This window comes from Pongo abelii, chromosome 9 (genome assembly GCF_028885655.2).
Source record: "Pongo abelii isolate AG06213 chromosome 9, NHGRI_mPonAbe1-v2.0_pri, whole genome shotgun sequence".
NCBI lineage: Eukaryota > Metazoa > Chordata > Mammalia > Primates > Hominidae > Pongo > Pongo abelii.
The window spans coordinates 12,857,592-12,872,772 of NC_071994.2; the positions used below are offsets into that span (position 1 = coordinate 12,857,592).

The window sequence follows — 15,181 nt, forward strand, 5'->3', positions numbered from 1 at the left end:
TCAGACTCAACATGAAATGGCGCCACCTTGAGGCTCAAACCTTATTGTTGGCGTTCAATTTAAGAAAAACTCATCAGACATATCCTACTACCGGCTAGGCTTTGGTAATTAAAAGAATAAAACGGGCGGGGCACAGTGGCTCACGCCTGTCATCCCAGCATTTTGGGAGGCCCAGGCGGGTGGATCATGGAGGTCAGGAGTTCGAGACCAGCCTGACTAACATGGTGAAACCCTGTCTTTACTAAAAATACAAAAATTAGCCAGGCCTGGTGTCGCATGCCTATAATCCTAGCTACTCGGGAGGCTGAGGCAGGAGAATCGTTTGAGCCTGGGAGGCAGAAGTTGCAGTAAGACGAGATCGCACCACTGCACTCCAGCCTGGGTGATGAAGCCAGACCCCGTCTCAAAAAACAAACAAAAAAAAAGAAAGAAAGAAAGAGAAAGAAAAATGGCCTCCTAAACCAACCTACACATTCAGAGGAGGCTTTTTGGAGGACATGATGAAGAGATAAAGAAAGAAAGTACCTAGGCTGAAGGAGCAGTCTAACCTCCAGCTATCTGGCATAGAGTCAGTGCAGAAAAAGACCTGATGGGAACTCAGCAGAGTGGATTCCTAGGAAGAGGGTGAGAACTGCAACCAGGCAAACCAAGACTAGGGAAACTGCTTCCAATTTTGCACAGGAGATAAGCTCCAGCCCCTGGGGAGCGGTGGTTAACAACAAGTACACATCACATAAGTGCCCCAGGCACCCCTTAGTGCAAGGGGAGCTATAATCCTACCAGAACACTCTGAATGTATACATATGTCCACACAAGACCTTCCTTGTGGATTAAGACAATATAACAGCAATTTGAGAAAGAAGGTGGCTCAGGGGACACTATCCCACACAGTGCAGACAGGAAATTCTGAGCGGTTTATCATTTGGTCAGTAGGAAGTCATCAGAAAGTCATGAAAGTCTAGAATCAGTGGCTTGCTCACCAGCTGTAAAGGAGGCAATCATGATTTAGGGATCAATAATTGGTAATTATCAGAGATCGATAATTAGTAATTTGACAGAGATTTACCAGGGAGGAATCAAAATTCCCCACCTCTGAAGGGTGGCGGGGGAGATATTTTTACTGTGTCTCAAGATCCTGCTGGCTCCTTTAAGCCATATTTGACATATTAATCATCTTTCCATATACAAACATACACTTGAATGACCCCTCTAGAGTCATTTAAGGGCAGGCTAGGGCCATTTTTAATATGCTAAAGAACAGAGCACTTTCCCAGGCTTAGGGACTGTGGATGGTCCCAGAGACTCCAATGGTCCAGGAAGTGGAAAGTCCTCACCCATGACACTTACTTTCCTCCCAGGACTGGAGGGCAAAAGAGGAAAACAAGAAAAATATGGAGAAAATATGAAGAAAAAACAAAAGAATTGACAATTCTTGTTCCCAATTTTGAAACAACTTCATATATTCCTTAAAACAAAGAAGACAACATAAAACTATAAAAAGGTATCAAAAACCTCACAATAAGGCTTTTCTAATTACTGGGGGAAATGGCAGCCATTCCTCCCACAGCTGTGCTGCCTCCTCGTCCTCCTCCTCATTGTCGCTGCCGAAACGGTCAATGTCATCGTCCTTGTCATCCTCTGCTGGTGTGGTTGGCTTCTTGGCCGGGGCTCCACTTCCAGCAGAGCTCTTCTCCAGCACGTTCAGCTGGGCCTCCAGCTTGGACGTGGCCTGCTGCAGCTCCTGTACCACGCTGCACAGGCTCTGGTTCTCCACTTCCAGAATGGCGATCTGGACGACGAGCTCGCTGTGTTCTCCACTGGGGCCGCTGGAGACCCTGGGGCCTGAGCTTCCGGCCAGGGATTTCTGGATGTTCTCTCTGGCTCTCACAATGTCATGGAGGATCACACTGGTGCCATTCTCTTGGTGGGAGGTGCTGGCCACAGGCCCGTTCATCTGCTCGTAGAATCTCCTTTCTGCAATGTCATATTTGAACTTGTCGAACCAGATCTTCTCATATACTGAGAAGTTTGTAGCCATTTTTCTGATGCCAGCCAAGGACACAGTGACCAGGGAGGAGGAATCGGTGGACGTGGGAGGCCTGAGGCAGGAGAACAGAATACTTAGTGTTGTTAAGATGTCAATACTACCCAAAGATTCAATGCAATCCCTATCAAAATCCCAAAAATGGCTTTTGCAGAAATAGAAAAACAATTATAAAATCCATATGGAATATCAAGGAACCCCAAATAGTGAAAGCAATCTTGAAAAGAAGGAACAAAGCTGGAGAACTTACTACGAAGTGATAGTAATCAAAACAATGTGGTACTGGCATAAAGACAGCCATGTAGACCAATGGAATAAAATAGAAAGGCCAGAAATAAAGTAAAAATAGAGTTACCACATGATCCAGCAATTCCCCTTCAGGGTATACACAAAATAATTGAAAGCAGAGTCTCATAAAAAGATTTGTACACCCATGTTCATAGCAGCATTATTCACAATAAAACACAGAAGCAACCCAAGTGTCCATCAACAGACAAATGAATAATCAAAATATAGTACATACATACAATGGAATATTATTTAGCCTTAAAAAGGAAGGAAAACTACATGCTACAACATGAATAAATCTTGAAGACATGTTAAGTGCAATAAGTCAGTTACACAAAAGAAGACAAATAATGTATGATTCCACTTATATGAAGTATGTAAAATAGTCAAAATCATAGAAACAGAGTAGAACGGTGATTGCCAGGGAACGGGGGAGGGAGGAATAGGAAATTATTGTTTAATGGGTATAACTTTTCAGTTTTGCAAGATGAAAAGCACTCTGGAGATAGATGGCAGTAATGGTTGCACAAAATTGCAAAATGTATTTAATACCACTGATGTATACATTTAAAAATTATTTTAAAAAACCGATTAAGATGGTAATTTTCATGTTTTGTGTACTTTACTGCAATAAAAGAATTGAACAAAGTAATGGGAATTTTTTTCATGTGACAGCTTTTCACTTAGAGGGCAGGGCTTTTCCAAACAAATTAAAGTTATTAGGCAAGGTTGTGTGTCTTGGAGACTTTATTATTTTGTTTGTTTGTTTTAATAAATACAGACAGGGTCTTGTTATGTCACTCAGGCTAGTCTCAAACTGTGCCCACCATTCTTTAGAAATTTTGGGAAATACAGGGTTGGGTGTGATGGCTCACGCCTGTAATCCTAGCACTTTGGGAAGCTGAGGCAGGAGAATCACTTGAGCCCACGAGTTGAAGACCAGCCTGAGTGACATAGTGAGACCTCATCGCTACAAAAAATAAAAAAATGAGGCAAGAAGATTGCTCGAGCCTGGGAGGCTGAGGTCGCAATGAGCCGTGATCGTGTCACTGCATTCCCCCCTTGGCAACCCTGTCTCAAAATAAATTAATTAATTAAATAAATAAATTTGGGGAAATAAAGAAAAGCCCAGAGAAGTCACCCATATACAACCAGTGTTAATTTGCTGGGCTCATGGGGTCAAGTCTTTTCCCATCCATCCTGACACAGATACCTGGATATCAGCATCTTGCTGCACAGGTGGGCTCATGCTCTGTGTGCATTGTTCCCTGGACAAGGCATGATGGCCATTCCCCCATCACGATAAATGTGCCTAACTCTTTTCTTCCCACCTCCATGTGCACAAAGGTAGTTGAGTCAAGCAAAGCTTCTCTGAGGGCTCCAGAGCTGACTTTCCAGCTGCTACTGGTCCTTTTGGGTCCTCTCCCAGTGTTGAGACTCCTGATTTCAAGGACCCTGATTTCAAGGGTGCTGATTTTGAGGGTCTGAAGAAGTTCAAAGAGGAGGTGGATATCCAGCCAGCTGAGCAGAAAGCAGCAACAGTCAATGGTAGTGAGCCCCTCTCTGCGCTTCTCTCTAACAGTGATGTTCTGAGTCAGGGCTCAGTCCTGGGCAGGACAACCCCGAGAGGAACTGGCCTGGAGGCCCAAAGGGCAGGATATCCACTTCACTGTGCCTTATCAATATGCAGCTCAGGTATGAGAATCTGGCCATTAGGGCCTGACCAGTAAAGTTCCCAATATCCAAAGTTACAGAGCCCCAAAAGTCCCCCAGCTGCCTAGAGGCGCTTAGCAAAAAGTAAAAATAATGCAACTCTGTGTTTGACCCTCATGTACTCTACAGCTCCTTTGGCCACTCCCTTTCTCTGCCAAACCCCAGGACTCTGTGCACCCCTGCTGTTCCCCCTGTCCCATCACATCTCCCCTGGCCTCACAGGAACCTGACAAAAGGGAAGTGAGACAGGACAGATATGAAGAAAATGTGAAGTGATGGTTATTTCACACCTAGGCATCAAGAGACACAGTCGTTTGCTCAGCAGGTGGGATTTCTCCTGATGGGCTGCAAGGAGAAACAATGCTGAGGTCCAGCATTGGAGAGGCAAAGGTGGCAGAATTCACCTGCCCAGACCCCTCCTGCCTCCTGTTTCCCATTGGCCAAAGTTCACCCCATAAACTTCAATTCCCTGCACTTCTGGGATATGTCATCTGTACAGCTCCATCAGTGGTACCAGATCCCATGTCCTGCGGCCAGGGGCCAGAAACCCTGGGTGGGAAATAGCAGTCTGGGAGAGGGCCCAACTTTGCCAGGGCAAGGACTGGGAAGTCCCCACTGCCATCAGAAAAGTCTGGGTGCTTTTGGCCATCAAGAGGCAATGGAGGAAAGCCTCTTAACATTTCTGATGTCTTGACATGCGTCGTAGCAGGCTTGCCTTAGAGCAACACCTTCGAAGTCCAATGGAGCTTCCTGCCTGACTGCACCCTCCATACAACCTTGGGCTTGATGTTGCTTTAACTCTTTGAGTCACTTTCCAGAGGCTTAAAATGAAGATGAAGATTATATCACCCGTCAACTCAGCAAATGCGATTGAAGGTTATGGCCAATGCAACTCAACTCGCCCAGTGCCTCACACACAGTAGGCGCTTTGTGATTAAAGGTTGTCATCCATATTCCCAGACTATTCCCTGGGAAGTGGTTAGACAGAGCTGGAGAACAAACCCCATCTCCTTGGCCCTGACACAGGGAGTGGCAAAAGGAGCTGTAGAGTCCACATCAGGGCCAAACACAGGTTTTCATTATTTTTATTTTTTACTAAGTGACTCCAGGCAGCTGGGGGGCAACTAGGAGAAGTCCCTGTTGTAATTCCCAGCCCTGCCCTCCTACCCGAGGAATGAGAGAGGATTCCTTCCATTGCAGTCTGCATGTTGACCTCATGTAGACTAACATGCCTTAGTCTACTGGAGGGAGACGGAGAACACCCTACGTTCTCTGCCCAAGTCACTGTCCTCAATCTGCTTCAGTAGAATGTGAGACATGACTGTTGAAGGCCAGCGGGACCTGGTCCTGAGCGCAGCAGTGCCACAGTGGATGCTCTCCCACCTGAGCCCTTGGACTGGGCCTCAGTGGCCCCTGCTCCCACAATCGTCACTGCCTCAATCCAGATAGTGGCGCTCGTAGAAGCAGGACCTCGTTGCCGCCTTTTCTTGGCCCCTTTCATTAAAAAAACTGCAATAGCCTTCGTGGTGAGGCTCCTCCCTGTGGAGGTCTCCTACAGAGGTAGGTGAGGACTGGGTGCTGGGGTGGAAGAGAGTGGCATGGTAGCTGAGGGTAATAAGAGGTACTGGGGTAAGAGGGAGAGGTTTGGGGGCCACACAAGTTGTCCATCTAGGGAACGTAGAGGTCACCTAGATCAAGCCAGTGTTGCCCAAGTAGCAAAAAAAAGAAAAAAGAAAAAAAAAAGTCTGGTCTTTTTTAGCCCCGAGAAGTATCTCTGATGAAATTCTGACTGGATGAAACCACCATCACTGCCCTGGGCTTACAGATTACCTACATACCCTAAATCAATCACTGTCTCTTTTCTGTCTTTCTCTAAGCCATAGAGCCTGCTCTCAATCTGTTAAGTCTAGGGCCATCACAAACATGCAAACAATGACACTGTAAGATAACTTGGGCCAGGCGCAGTGGCTCAAGCCTGTAATCCCAGCACTTTGGGAGGCGGAGGGTAGGTGGATCACCTGAGGTCAGGAGTTCGAGACCAGCCTGGACAACAAACATGGAGAAACCCCATCTCTACTGAAAATACAAAAATTAGCCAGGCGTGGTGGCGGGTGCCTGTAATCCCAGCTACTCGGGAGGCTGAGGCAGGAGAATAGCTTGAACTCGGGAGGCAGAGGTTGCAGTGAGCTGAGATCATGCCACTGCACTCCAGCCTGGGTGACAGAGCGAGACTCCTTCTCAAAAAAAACAAAAAAAAAACAAAAAAAAAACCACACACACATAAGATAACTGGGGCAGAAGGCCTCTAGCCCCTTTCCCTACCATTCCCGCAGTAGTGGCTGCACCCCTCCAGTCCTTTCTGCTGCACCCCCAGCACCTCTGGGGCACTTTCTGAGTTAAATAATTAGTTATAGGAGTCCTCACTGGGGATAATCCATGCTTGTCTTATTACAGTGTCCCAGGGGCAAGTAGGACAGGAGCCCCGCAGAGGGCTTCTGCCTCTGTTATTCTCAAATCACAACTCAAAGACACTAAACACATTCCTCAAGATCACTTACTCCAATTCTCAAGGACCAATTGCCCACTCAAACCAATCCTGCCAGGCCAGGGGCAGAGCTGGCAGGAAGAATAGAGATCCAAAAAAACATCATAGCACTCATGGGTTATCAGCTCCTCTTCTTTTATAGGTAACTCCAGAACAGTTCACCTGAAATTAATCTGATGCTATCAACTTTCCTATATCTTAATAGCAGAGGAATGGGCATATTTAAAGTGCAAAGTAATATAGGTAGGGGTATGTGTGTGTGTATCTGTGAGCAAATAAGATTAAAGCTTCATGGATCAGGCAACCAAACAACCTGAGTCAAAGTATCCATCTTCATGTCAGCTCTTTCAGGCTTAATAAACTGCAATAAAAGCAAATACCCCCACGAAGGAATGACTACTTAAAGGGCACTTTAAAAGCCCCCCTGGCCAGCTGTGGTGGCTCACACCTGTAATCCCAGCACTTTGGGAGGCCGAGGTGGGTGGATTACCTGAGGTCGGGAGTTCGAGACCAGCCGGGCCAACATGGTGAAACCCCATCACTACTAAAAATACAAAATTAGCCAGGCATGGTGGCGTGTGCCTGTAATCCTAGCTACTCAGGAGGCTGAGACAGGAGAATCACTTGAACCCGGGAGGCGGAGGTTGCAGTGAGCTGAGATTGCACCATTGCACTCCAGTCTGGGCAACAAGAGCGAAACTCTGTCTCAGAAAGGAAAAAAAAAAAATGCTCCCCTTTGCAAGCTGTAGTTTACTTCCTCCTTCCAGCATGCAGTGTAGATCTCTCTGGTTGAGAACATTCAAAATTACTGGACAGGAGTGGGGATGTGGTTGGGTTTGGCCGTGTAAGTTACTTTTTACTTTGCTGGCTCAGAGCAGTGAGCACTGTAAGGAGTACAGAGCAGGTGCTTCAGGCATCAGGTAACTCAGCTTAGCTCTGAGTGCTGCTACCCAGGTTTCTATAGATGTCCAAGGAAGCCTCAGAATCAAGCTCCAAGAGGTTCAGGTAGGACAATAACCTGCGATCTGCATTGTGTGCAATCCCTTGGAATACAGGTTACAGCCCACTTTCCTTCTCATGCCTGCTCTTTCTTCCTTCCTAAACCTGGAGGAATGTTTGCACCATGGAAGCCCAGAGGGAAGAGAGGCTGCTATGGGTCTTGCACCCGCAGAGCTCAGCCAGCATCCACAGTTGCTCAGCAGCAGGTGGTACTCACAGCTCAAGGCCCCAGATCCCACTGCAACACATTGACTAGGCGTGTGCTGTGAAAAGCCCAGATGGAGACAGAAAAAAGCTGTGGCTTAGTTTACCTAAGGGAGACAGGAAAAGCCTCACATGGCGGGTAGCTAGCAGGTACTTGACAAGAGGAAGTGTGCCAGGCATGCAACGGGGTGGGCTACAGTGAGGGGTGGGGTTAGCATCCATAAATGGGTCCTACTGAAGCAAGAAAGCCTGGATGATGCTAGGTTTTCTCATCGTCATCCTAACCAAGGCGTGAGGATCGAGCCCCTTCCTATACCTGAGAATATGGCAGGATGGGCTATTTGTACCATCCCACCCCGGGACAGAATGAAAGATGCTGAGTAACAGTAACTTTTAAAGAGCAAAAGCTTCTAATTTTGATGAAGTCCAATTGACTTTTGCTTTTATAGTTCACACTTTTGGTGTCATATGTAAAAAACCTGTGCCAAACACAAAGACACTAGGATTTTCTCCTGTTTTCTTATTTCTTTCTTTACTTATTATACTTTAAATTCTGAGGTACATGTGCAGAATGTGCAGGTTTGTTACATAGGCATACATGTGCCATGGTGGTTTGCTGCACCCATCAACCCATCACCTACATTAGGTATTTCTTTTAATGCTATCCCTCCCCTAGCCTCTCACATGCTGACAGGCCCCAGTGTGTGATGTTCCCCTCCCTGTGTCCATGTGTTCTCATTGTTCATCTCCCACTTATGAGTGAGAACGTGCAGTGTTTGGTTTTGTGTTCCTGTGTTAGTTTGCTGAGGATGATGGTTTCCAGCTTCATCCATGTCCCTGCAAAGGACATTAACTCGTCCTTTTTTATGGCTGCAAAGTATTCCATGGTGTATATGTGCAACATTTTCTTTACCCAATCTATCATTGATGGACATTTAGGTTGGTTCCAAGTCTTTGCTGTTGTGACTAGTGCTGCAATAAACACACATATGCATGTGTCTTTATGGTAGAATGATTTAAAATCCTTTGGGTATATACCCACTAATGGGATTGCTGGGTAGAATGGTATTTCTAGTTCTAGATCCTTGAGGAATCGCCACACTGTCTTCCACGATGGTTGAACTAATTTACACTCCCACTGATAGTAAAAGTGTTCCTATTTCTCCACATCCTCACCAGCACCTGTTATTTCCTGACTTTTTAATAATCGCCATTCTAACTGGTATGAGATGGTATCTCATTGTGGTTTTGATTTGCATTTCTCTAATGACCAGTGATGATGAGCTTTTTTTCATGTTTGTTGGCTGCATAAATGTCTTCTTTTGAGAAGTGTCTGTTCATATCCTTCGCCCACTTTTTAATGGGGTTGTTTGTTTCTTTCTTGTAAATTTGTTTAAGTTCTTTGTAGATTCTGGATATTTGTCAGATGGATAAATTGCAAAAATTTTCTCCCATTCTGTAGATTGCCTGTTCACGCTGATGATGGTTTCTTTTGCTGTGCAGAAGCTTTTTAGTTTAATTATATCCCATTTGTCAATTTTGACTTTTGTTGCCATTGCTTTTGGTGTTTTAGACATGAACTCTTTGCCCATACCTATGTCTTGAATGGTATTGTGTAAGTTTCTTCTATCATTTTTATGGTTTTAGGTCTTACATTTAAGTCTTTAATCCATCTTGAGTTAATTTTTGTATAAGCTGTAAGGAAGGGGTCCAGTTTCAGTTTTCTGCATATGGCTACCAGTTTTCCCAACATCATTTATTAAATAAGGAATCCTTTCCCCATTGCTTGTTTTTGTCAGGGTTGTCAAAGATCAGATGGTTGTAGATGTGTGGTGTTATTTCTGAGGCCTCTGTTCTGTTCCATTGGTCTATATATCTGTTTTGGTACCAGTACCGTGCTGTTTTGGTTACTGTAGCCTTGTAGTATAGTTTGAAGTCAGGTAGTGTGATGCCTCCAGCTTTGTTCTTTTTGCTTAGGATTGTCTTGGCTATGTGGGCTCTTTCTCGGTTCCATATGAGGTTTAAAGTAGTTTTTTCCAATTCTGTGAAGAAAGTCAATGGTAGCTTGATGGGGATAGCATTGAATCTATAAATTACTTTGGGCAGTATGGCCATTTTCACGATATTGATTCTTTCTATCCATGAGCATGGAATCTTTTTCCATTTATTTGTGTCCTCTCTTATTTCCTTGAGCAGTGGTTTGTAGTTCTCCTTGAAAAGGTCCTTCACATCCCTTGTAAGTTGTATTCCTAGGTATTTTATTCTCTTTGTAGCAATTGTGAACAGGAGTTCACTCATGACTTGGCTCTCTGTTTGTCTATTATTGGTGTATAGGAATGCTTGTGATTTTTGCACATTGATTTTGTGTCCTGAGACTTTGCTGAAGTTGCTTATCAGCTTAAGGAGATTTTGGGCTGAGATGGTGGGGTTTTCTAAATATACAATCATGTCATCTGCAAACAGAGACAATTTGACTTCCTCTTTTCATATTTGAATACACTTTATTTCTTTCCCTTGACTGATTGGCCTGGCCAGAACTTCCAATACTATGTTGAATAGGAGTGGTGAGAGAGGGCATCTTTGTCTTGTGCTGGTTTTCAAAAGGAATGCTTCCAATTTTTGCCCATTCAGTATGATATTGGCTGTGGGTTTGTCATAAATAGCTCTTATTATTTTGAGATATGTTCCATCAATACCTAGTTTATTGAGAGTTTTTAGCATGAAGGGTGTTGAATTTTGTCGAAGGCCTTTTCTGCATCTAATGAGATAATCATGTGGTTTTTGTCATTGGTTCTGTTTATGTGATGAAATACCTTGATTGATTTGCGTATGTTGAACCAGCCTTGCATCCCAGGGATGAAGCCAACTTGATCATGGTGGATAAGCTTTTTGATGTGCTTCTGGATTCGGTTTGCCAGAATTTTATTGAAGATTTTCGCATCAATGTTCATCAGGAATATTAGCCTGAAATTTTCTATTTTTGTTGTGTCTCTGCCAGGTTTTGGTATCAGGATAATGCTGGCCTCATAAAATGAATCAGGGAGGGTTCCCTCTTTTTCTATTGTTTGGAATACTTTCAGAAGGAATGGTACCAGCTCCTTTTTGTACCTCTAGTAGAATTCGGCTGTGAATCCATCTGGTCCTGAACTTTTTTTGGTTGGTAGGCTATTAATTGCTGCCTCAATTTCAGAACTTGTTATTGGTCTATTTAGGGATTTGAGTTCTTCCTGGTTTAGACTTGGGAGGGTGTATATGTCCAGGAATTTATCCATTTCTTCTAGATTTTCTAGTTTATTTGGGTAGAGGTGTTTATAGTATTCTCTAATGGTAGTTTGTATTTCTGTAGGATCCTCTTTATCATTTTTTATTGTGTCTATTTGATTCTTCTCTCTTTTCTTCATTAGTCTGCCTAGTGGTCTATCTATTTTGTTGATCTTTTCACAAAACCAACTCCTGGATTCATTGATTTTTTCGAAGGGTTTTTCATGTCTCTATCTCCTTCGGTTCTGCTGTGATCTTAGTTATTTTTTGTCTTCTGCTAGCTTTTGATTTGTTTGCTCTTGCTTCTCTAGTTCTTTTAATTGTGATGTTTCAGTGTCGATATTAGATCTTTCCTGCTTTCTCTTGTGGACATTTAGTTCTATAAATTTCCCTCTACACACTGCTTTAAATGTATCCCAGAGATTGTGGTACGTTGTGTCATTCTCACCGGTTTCAAAGAACATCTTTATTTCTGCCTTCATTTCGTTATTTACTCAGTAGTCTTTCAGGAGCAGGTTGTTCAGTTTCCATGTAGTTGTGCAGTTTTTAGTGAGTTTTTTTTAATCTGAGTTCTACTTTGATTGCACTGTGGTCTGAGAGACTGTTTGTTATGATTTCCATTCTTTTGCATTTGCTGAGGAGTGTTTTACTTCCAATTATGTGGTCAATTTTAGAATAAGTGTGACGAGGTGCTGAGAAGAATGTATATTCTGTTGATTTGGGGTGGAGAGTTCTGTAGATGTCTATAAGGTCCACTTGGTCCAGAGCTGAGTTCAAGTCCTGAATATCCTTGTTAATTTTCTTCTCATTATCTATCTAATATTGATAGTGGGGTGTTAAAGTCTCCCATTCTCATTGTGTGGGAGTCTAAGTCTCTCTGTATGTCTCTAAGAACTTGTTTTATGAATCTGAGTGTTCCTGTATTGGGTGCATTTATATTTAGGATTGTTAGCACTTCTTGTTGCACTGATCCCTTTACCATCATGTAATGCCCTTCTTTGTCTCTTTTGATCTTTGTTGGTTTAAAGTCTGTTTTATCAGAGACTGGGATTGCAACCCCTGCTTTTTTTTGCTTAGCATTTGCTTGGTAAATATTCCTCCATCCCTTTATTTTGAGCCTATGTGTGTCTTTGCGTGTTAAATGGGTCTCCTGAATACAGCACACTGATGGGCCTTGACTCTTTATCCAATTTGCCAGTCCGTGTCTTTTAATTGGGGCATTCAGCCCATTTACATTGAAGGTTAATATTGTTATGTGTGAATTTGATCCTGTCAAATTTGATGCTAGCTGGTTATTTTGCCTGTTAGTTGATGAATTTTCTTCATAGTGTTGACGGTCTTTACAATTTGGTATGTTTTTGCAGTGGCTGGTACCAGTTGTTCCTTTCAGTGTTTAGTGCTTCCTTCAGGAGCTCTTGTAAAGCAAGACTGGTGGGGACAAAATCTCTCAGCATTTGCTTGTCTGTAAAGGATTTTATTTCTCCTTCTCTTATGAAACTTAGTTTGGCTGGATATGAAATTCTGGGTTGAAAATTCTTTTAACAATGTTGAATATCGGCCCCCCACTCTCTTCTGGCCTGTAGGGTTTCTGCAGAGAGATCTGCTGTTAGTCTGATGGGCCTCCCTTTGTGGGTAACCCAACCTTTCTCTCTGGCTGCCCTTAACATTTTTCCCTTCATTTCCACCTTGGTGAATCTGACAATTATGTGTCTTGGGGTTGCTCTTCTCAAGGAGTATCTTTGTAGTATTCTCTGTATTTCCTGAATTTGAACGTTGGCCTGTCTTGCTAGATTGGAGAAGTTCTCCTAGATAATATACTGAAGAGCGTTTTCCAACTTGGTTCCATTCTCCCTGTCACTTTCATGTTCGCCAATGTTCTGTGGTGGCTGGGACCCACCAAGCCAAACCACTTGGCTCCCTGGCTTCAGCCCCTTTCCAGGGGAGTAATGTCTCGCTGGCATTCCAGGCACCACTGGGTTATGGGGAAAAAAAAAATCCTGCCGCTAGCTCAGTGTCTGCCCAAATGGCCACCCAGTTTTGTGCTTGAAACCCAGGGCCCTGATGGCGTAGGATTGGAGGGGATCTCCTGGTCTGCAGGTTACAAAGACAGTGGGAAAACTGCAGTATCTGGGCTGGAGTGCACCGTTCCTCAGGCACAGTCCCTCATGGCTTCCCTTGGGTAGGCAGAGAATTCCGACCCCTTGCACTTCCCAGGTGAGACAACGCCCCAACCTGCTTTGGCTCGCCCTCCGTGGGCTGCACCCACTGTCCAACCAGGCCCAGTGAGGTGAACCGGGTACCTCAGTTGGAAATGCAGAAATCACCTGCCTTATGTGTCGATCTTGCTGGGAGCTGCAGACTGGAGAGGTTCCTGTTTGGCCATCTTCCCAGCAATCCGTCTTCTTCTAGGAGTGTTGTATTTTTAGCTCTTACATTTAGGCCTATGATCCATTAGGAATTAAACCTGATATATGGTGTTAAGAAAGGCTGGAGCTTTTTAAAAACATATCCAATTGTTCCACAACAATTTGTTGAAAAAATTATGCTGCCCACATTGAATTGCCTTTCCACCTTTGCCAAAAACCAAGTGATTATATATGTGTAGTTCTATTTCTGGATTCCATAAAAAGTTCATATATCTATGACTACCTTTATACCAATATACTATCCTGATTCTTGGAGCTTTGAGAACTAGGCAGCCGCTTGGGCTGATGTTGGATCCGTCGCTGAAGGGGGTCCACCAAAACATAAGCATGTAGCCACAAGGGCAATCCCAGATGAGCCCCCAAATTTGTAACTGCCCAAGGGATTCACCTTGCCTGCTGCCTAGACACAGCCTATTTATCAAGACAGGGGAATCAAAATAAAGAAAGAGTAATTCATGCAGAGCCAGCTGTGCGGGAGATGGGAGTTTTATTGTTATTCAAATCAATCTCCTCCTGTAGCTTTGAAGTGAGACTTGTATGTAGTGTGACCTCTCCAAATTTGTTATTTTTAAGTTGTTTTAGCTATTGTAGGTCCTATGCTGTTAAATACAATTTTTGAGACAGGGTCTTGCTGTGTCACCCGGGCTGGAGTGCAGTGACACAATCACTGCTTATTGCAGTCTTGACTTCCCAGGCTCACGTGATCCTCCCATCTCAGTCTCCTGAGTAGCTGGGACTACAGACACGTGCTCAGCTAATTTTTGTATTTTTTGTAGAGGCAGGGATTTACGATGTTGCCCAGGTTGGTCTCAGACTCCTGGGCTCAAGCCATCCACCCACCTCAGACTCCCAATGTCCTGAGATTATAGGTGTGAGCCACTGCACCCAGCATAAATACAAATTTTAAAACCAAATTTTTTCATAAATTTCTACCCCCCCCCCCAAAAAAAAAAAAAGCCATTTGGGGCTGGGTGCAGTGGCCTGTAATTCCAGCAATTTGGGAGGCCAAGGCAGGTGTATCACTAGAGTGAGACCAGCCTGACCAACACAGCAAACCCCATCTCTACTAGAAATACAAAAATTAGCCAGGCATGATGGCACACACCTGTAGTCCCAGCTACTTGGGAGGCTGAGGCACAAGAATCACTTGAACTCGGGAAGCAGAGATCATGCCACTACACTCCAGCCTGGGTGACAGAGTGACACTCTCCAAAATAAATAAATAAATAAAAGGCCATTTGGAATTGGTTAAGACTGGGCTAAATCTTTTAGGGGGAAACTGACATCTTCAGTATACTGAGTTTCTGATCCATGAACACAGTATGTATATCCCACTTAAGTCTTTGTTGATTTCTCTCAGCCATCTTTTGAAGTTCTCACTGTATTGCATAGGTTTTCCTGATCTTTTGTCAGACTTATTCCTTAGATTTTGATAATTTTGGACATGATAAACTGTATTCCTTAAATTTCAATTCCTAGTTGCACATGGCTAGTACATAGAAATACAATAGATTTTTGTATATTAACCTTGTATGCCAAGCCCGTATTAATCCTAATAGCTTTTAGATAGATACTATCAGATTTCCTACAAGTTGTCTCTGGCAGGTTTTAATTCTTCCTCCCCAACGCCTTTTTCTTTTTGCCTTACTGTGCTGGCCAGAACTACCATAAAATGTTCAAAAGGAGTGAGAGTGGGCATCC

General features: G+C 43.8%; 1 protein-coding gene across 1 annotated transcript; it reads right to left on the reverse strand.

Moving 5' to 3' along the window:
* Positions 1 to 1,513: 1,513 nt before the first annotated feature.
* On the reverse strand, positions 1,514 to 2,038 carry LOC100462628 (elongation factor 1-delta-like). The gene has a single exon (XM_002821669.4). It carries the CDS (start codon positions 2,036 to 2,038, stop codon positions 1,514 to 1,516), a length of 525 nt encoding a protein of 174 aa, XP_002821715.2.
* Between the last annotated feature and the right edge of the window lie 13,143 nt (positions 2,039 to 15,181).

What these genes read in the sequence shown, in the direction of transcription:
- LOC100462628 (XM_002821669.4), bottom strand. Translation starts at nt 2,038, where the DNA reads ATGGCTACAAACTTCTCAGTATATGAGAAGATCTGGTTCGACAAGTTC.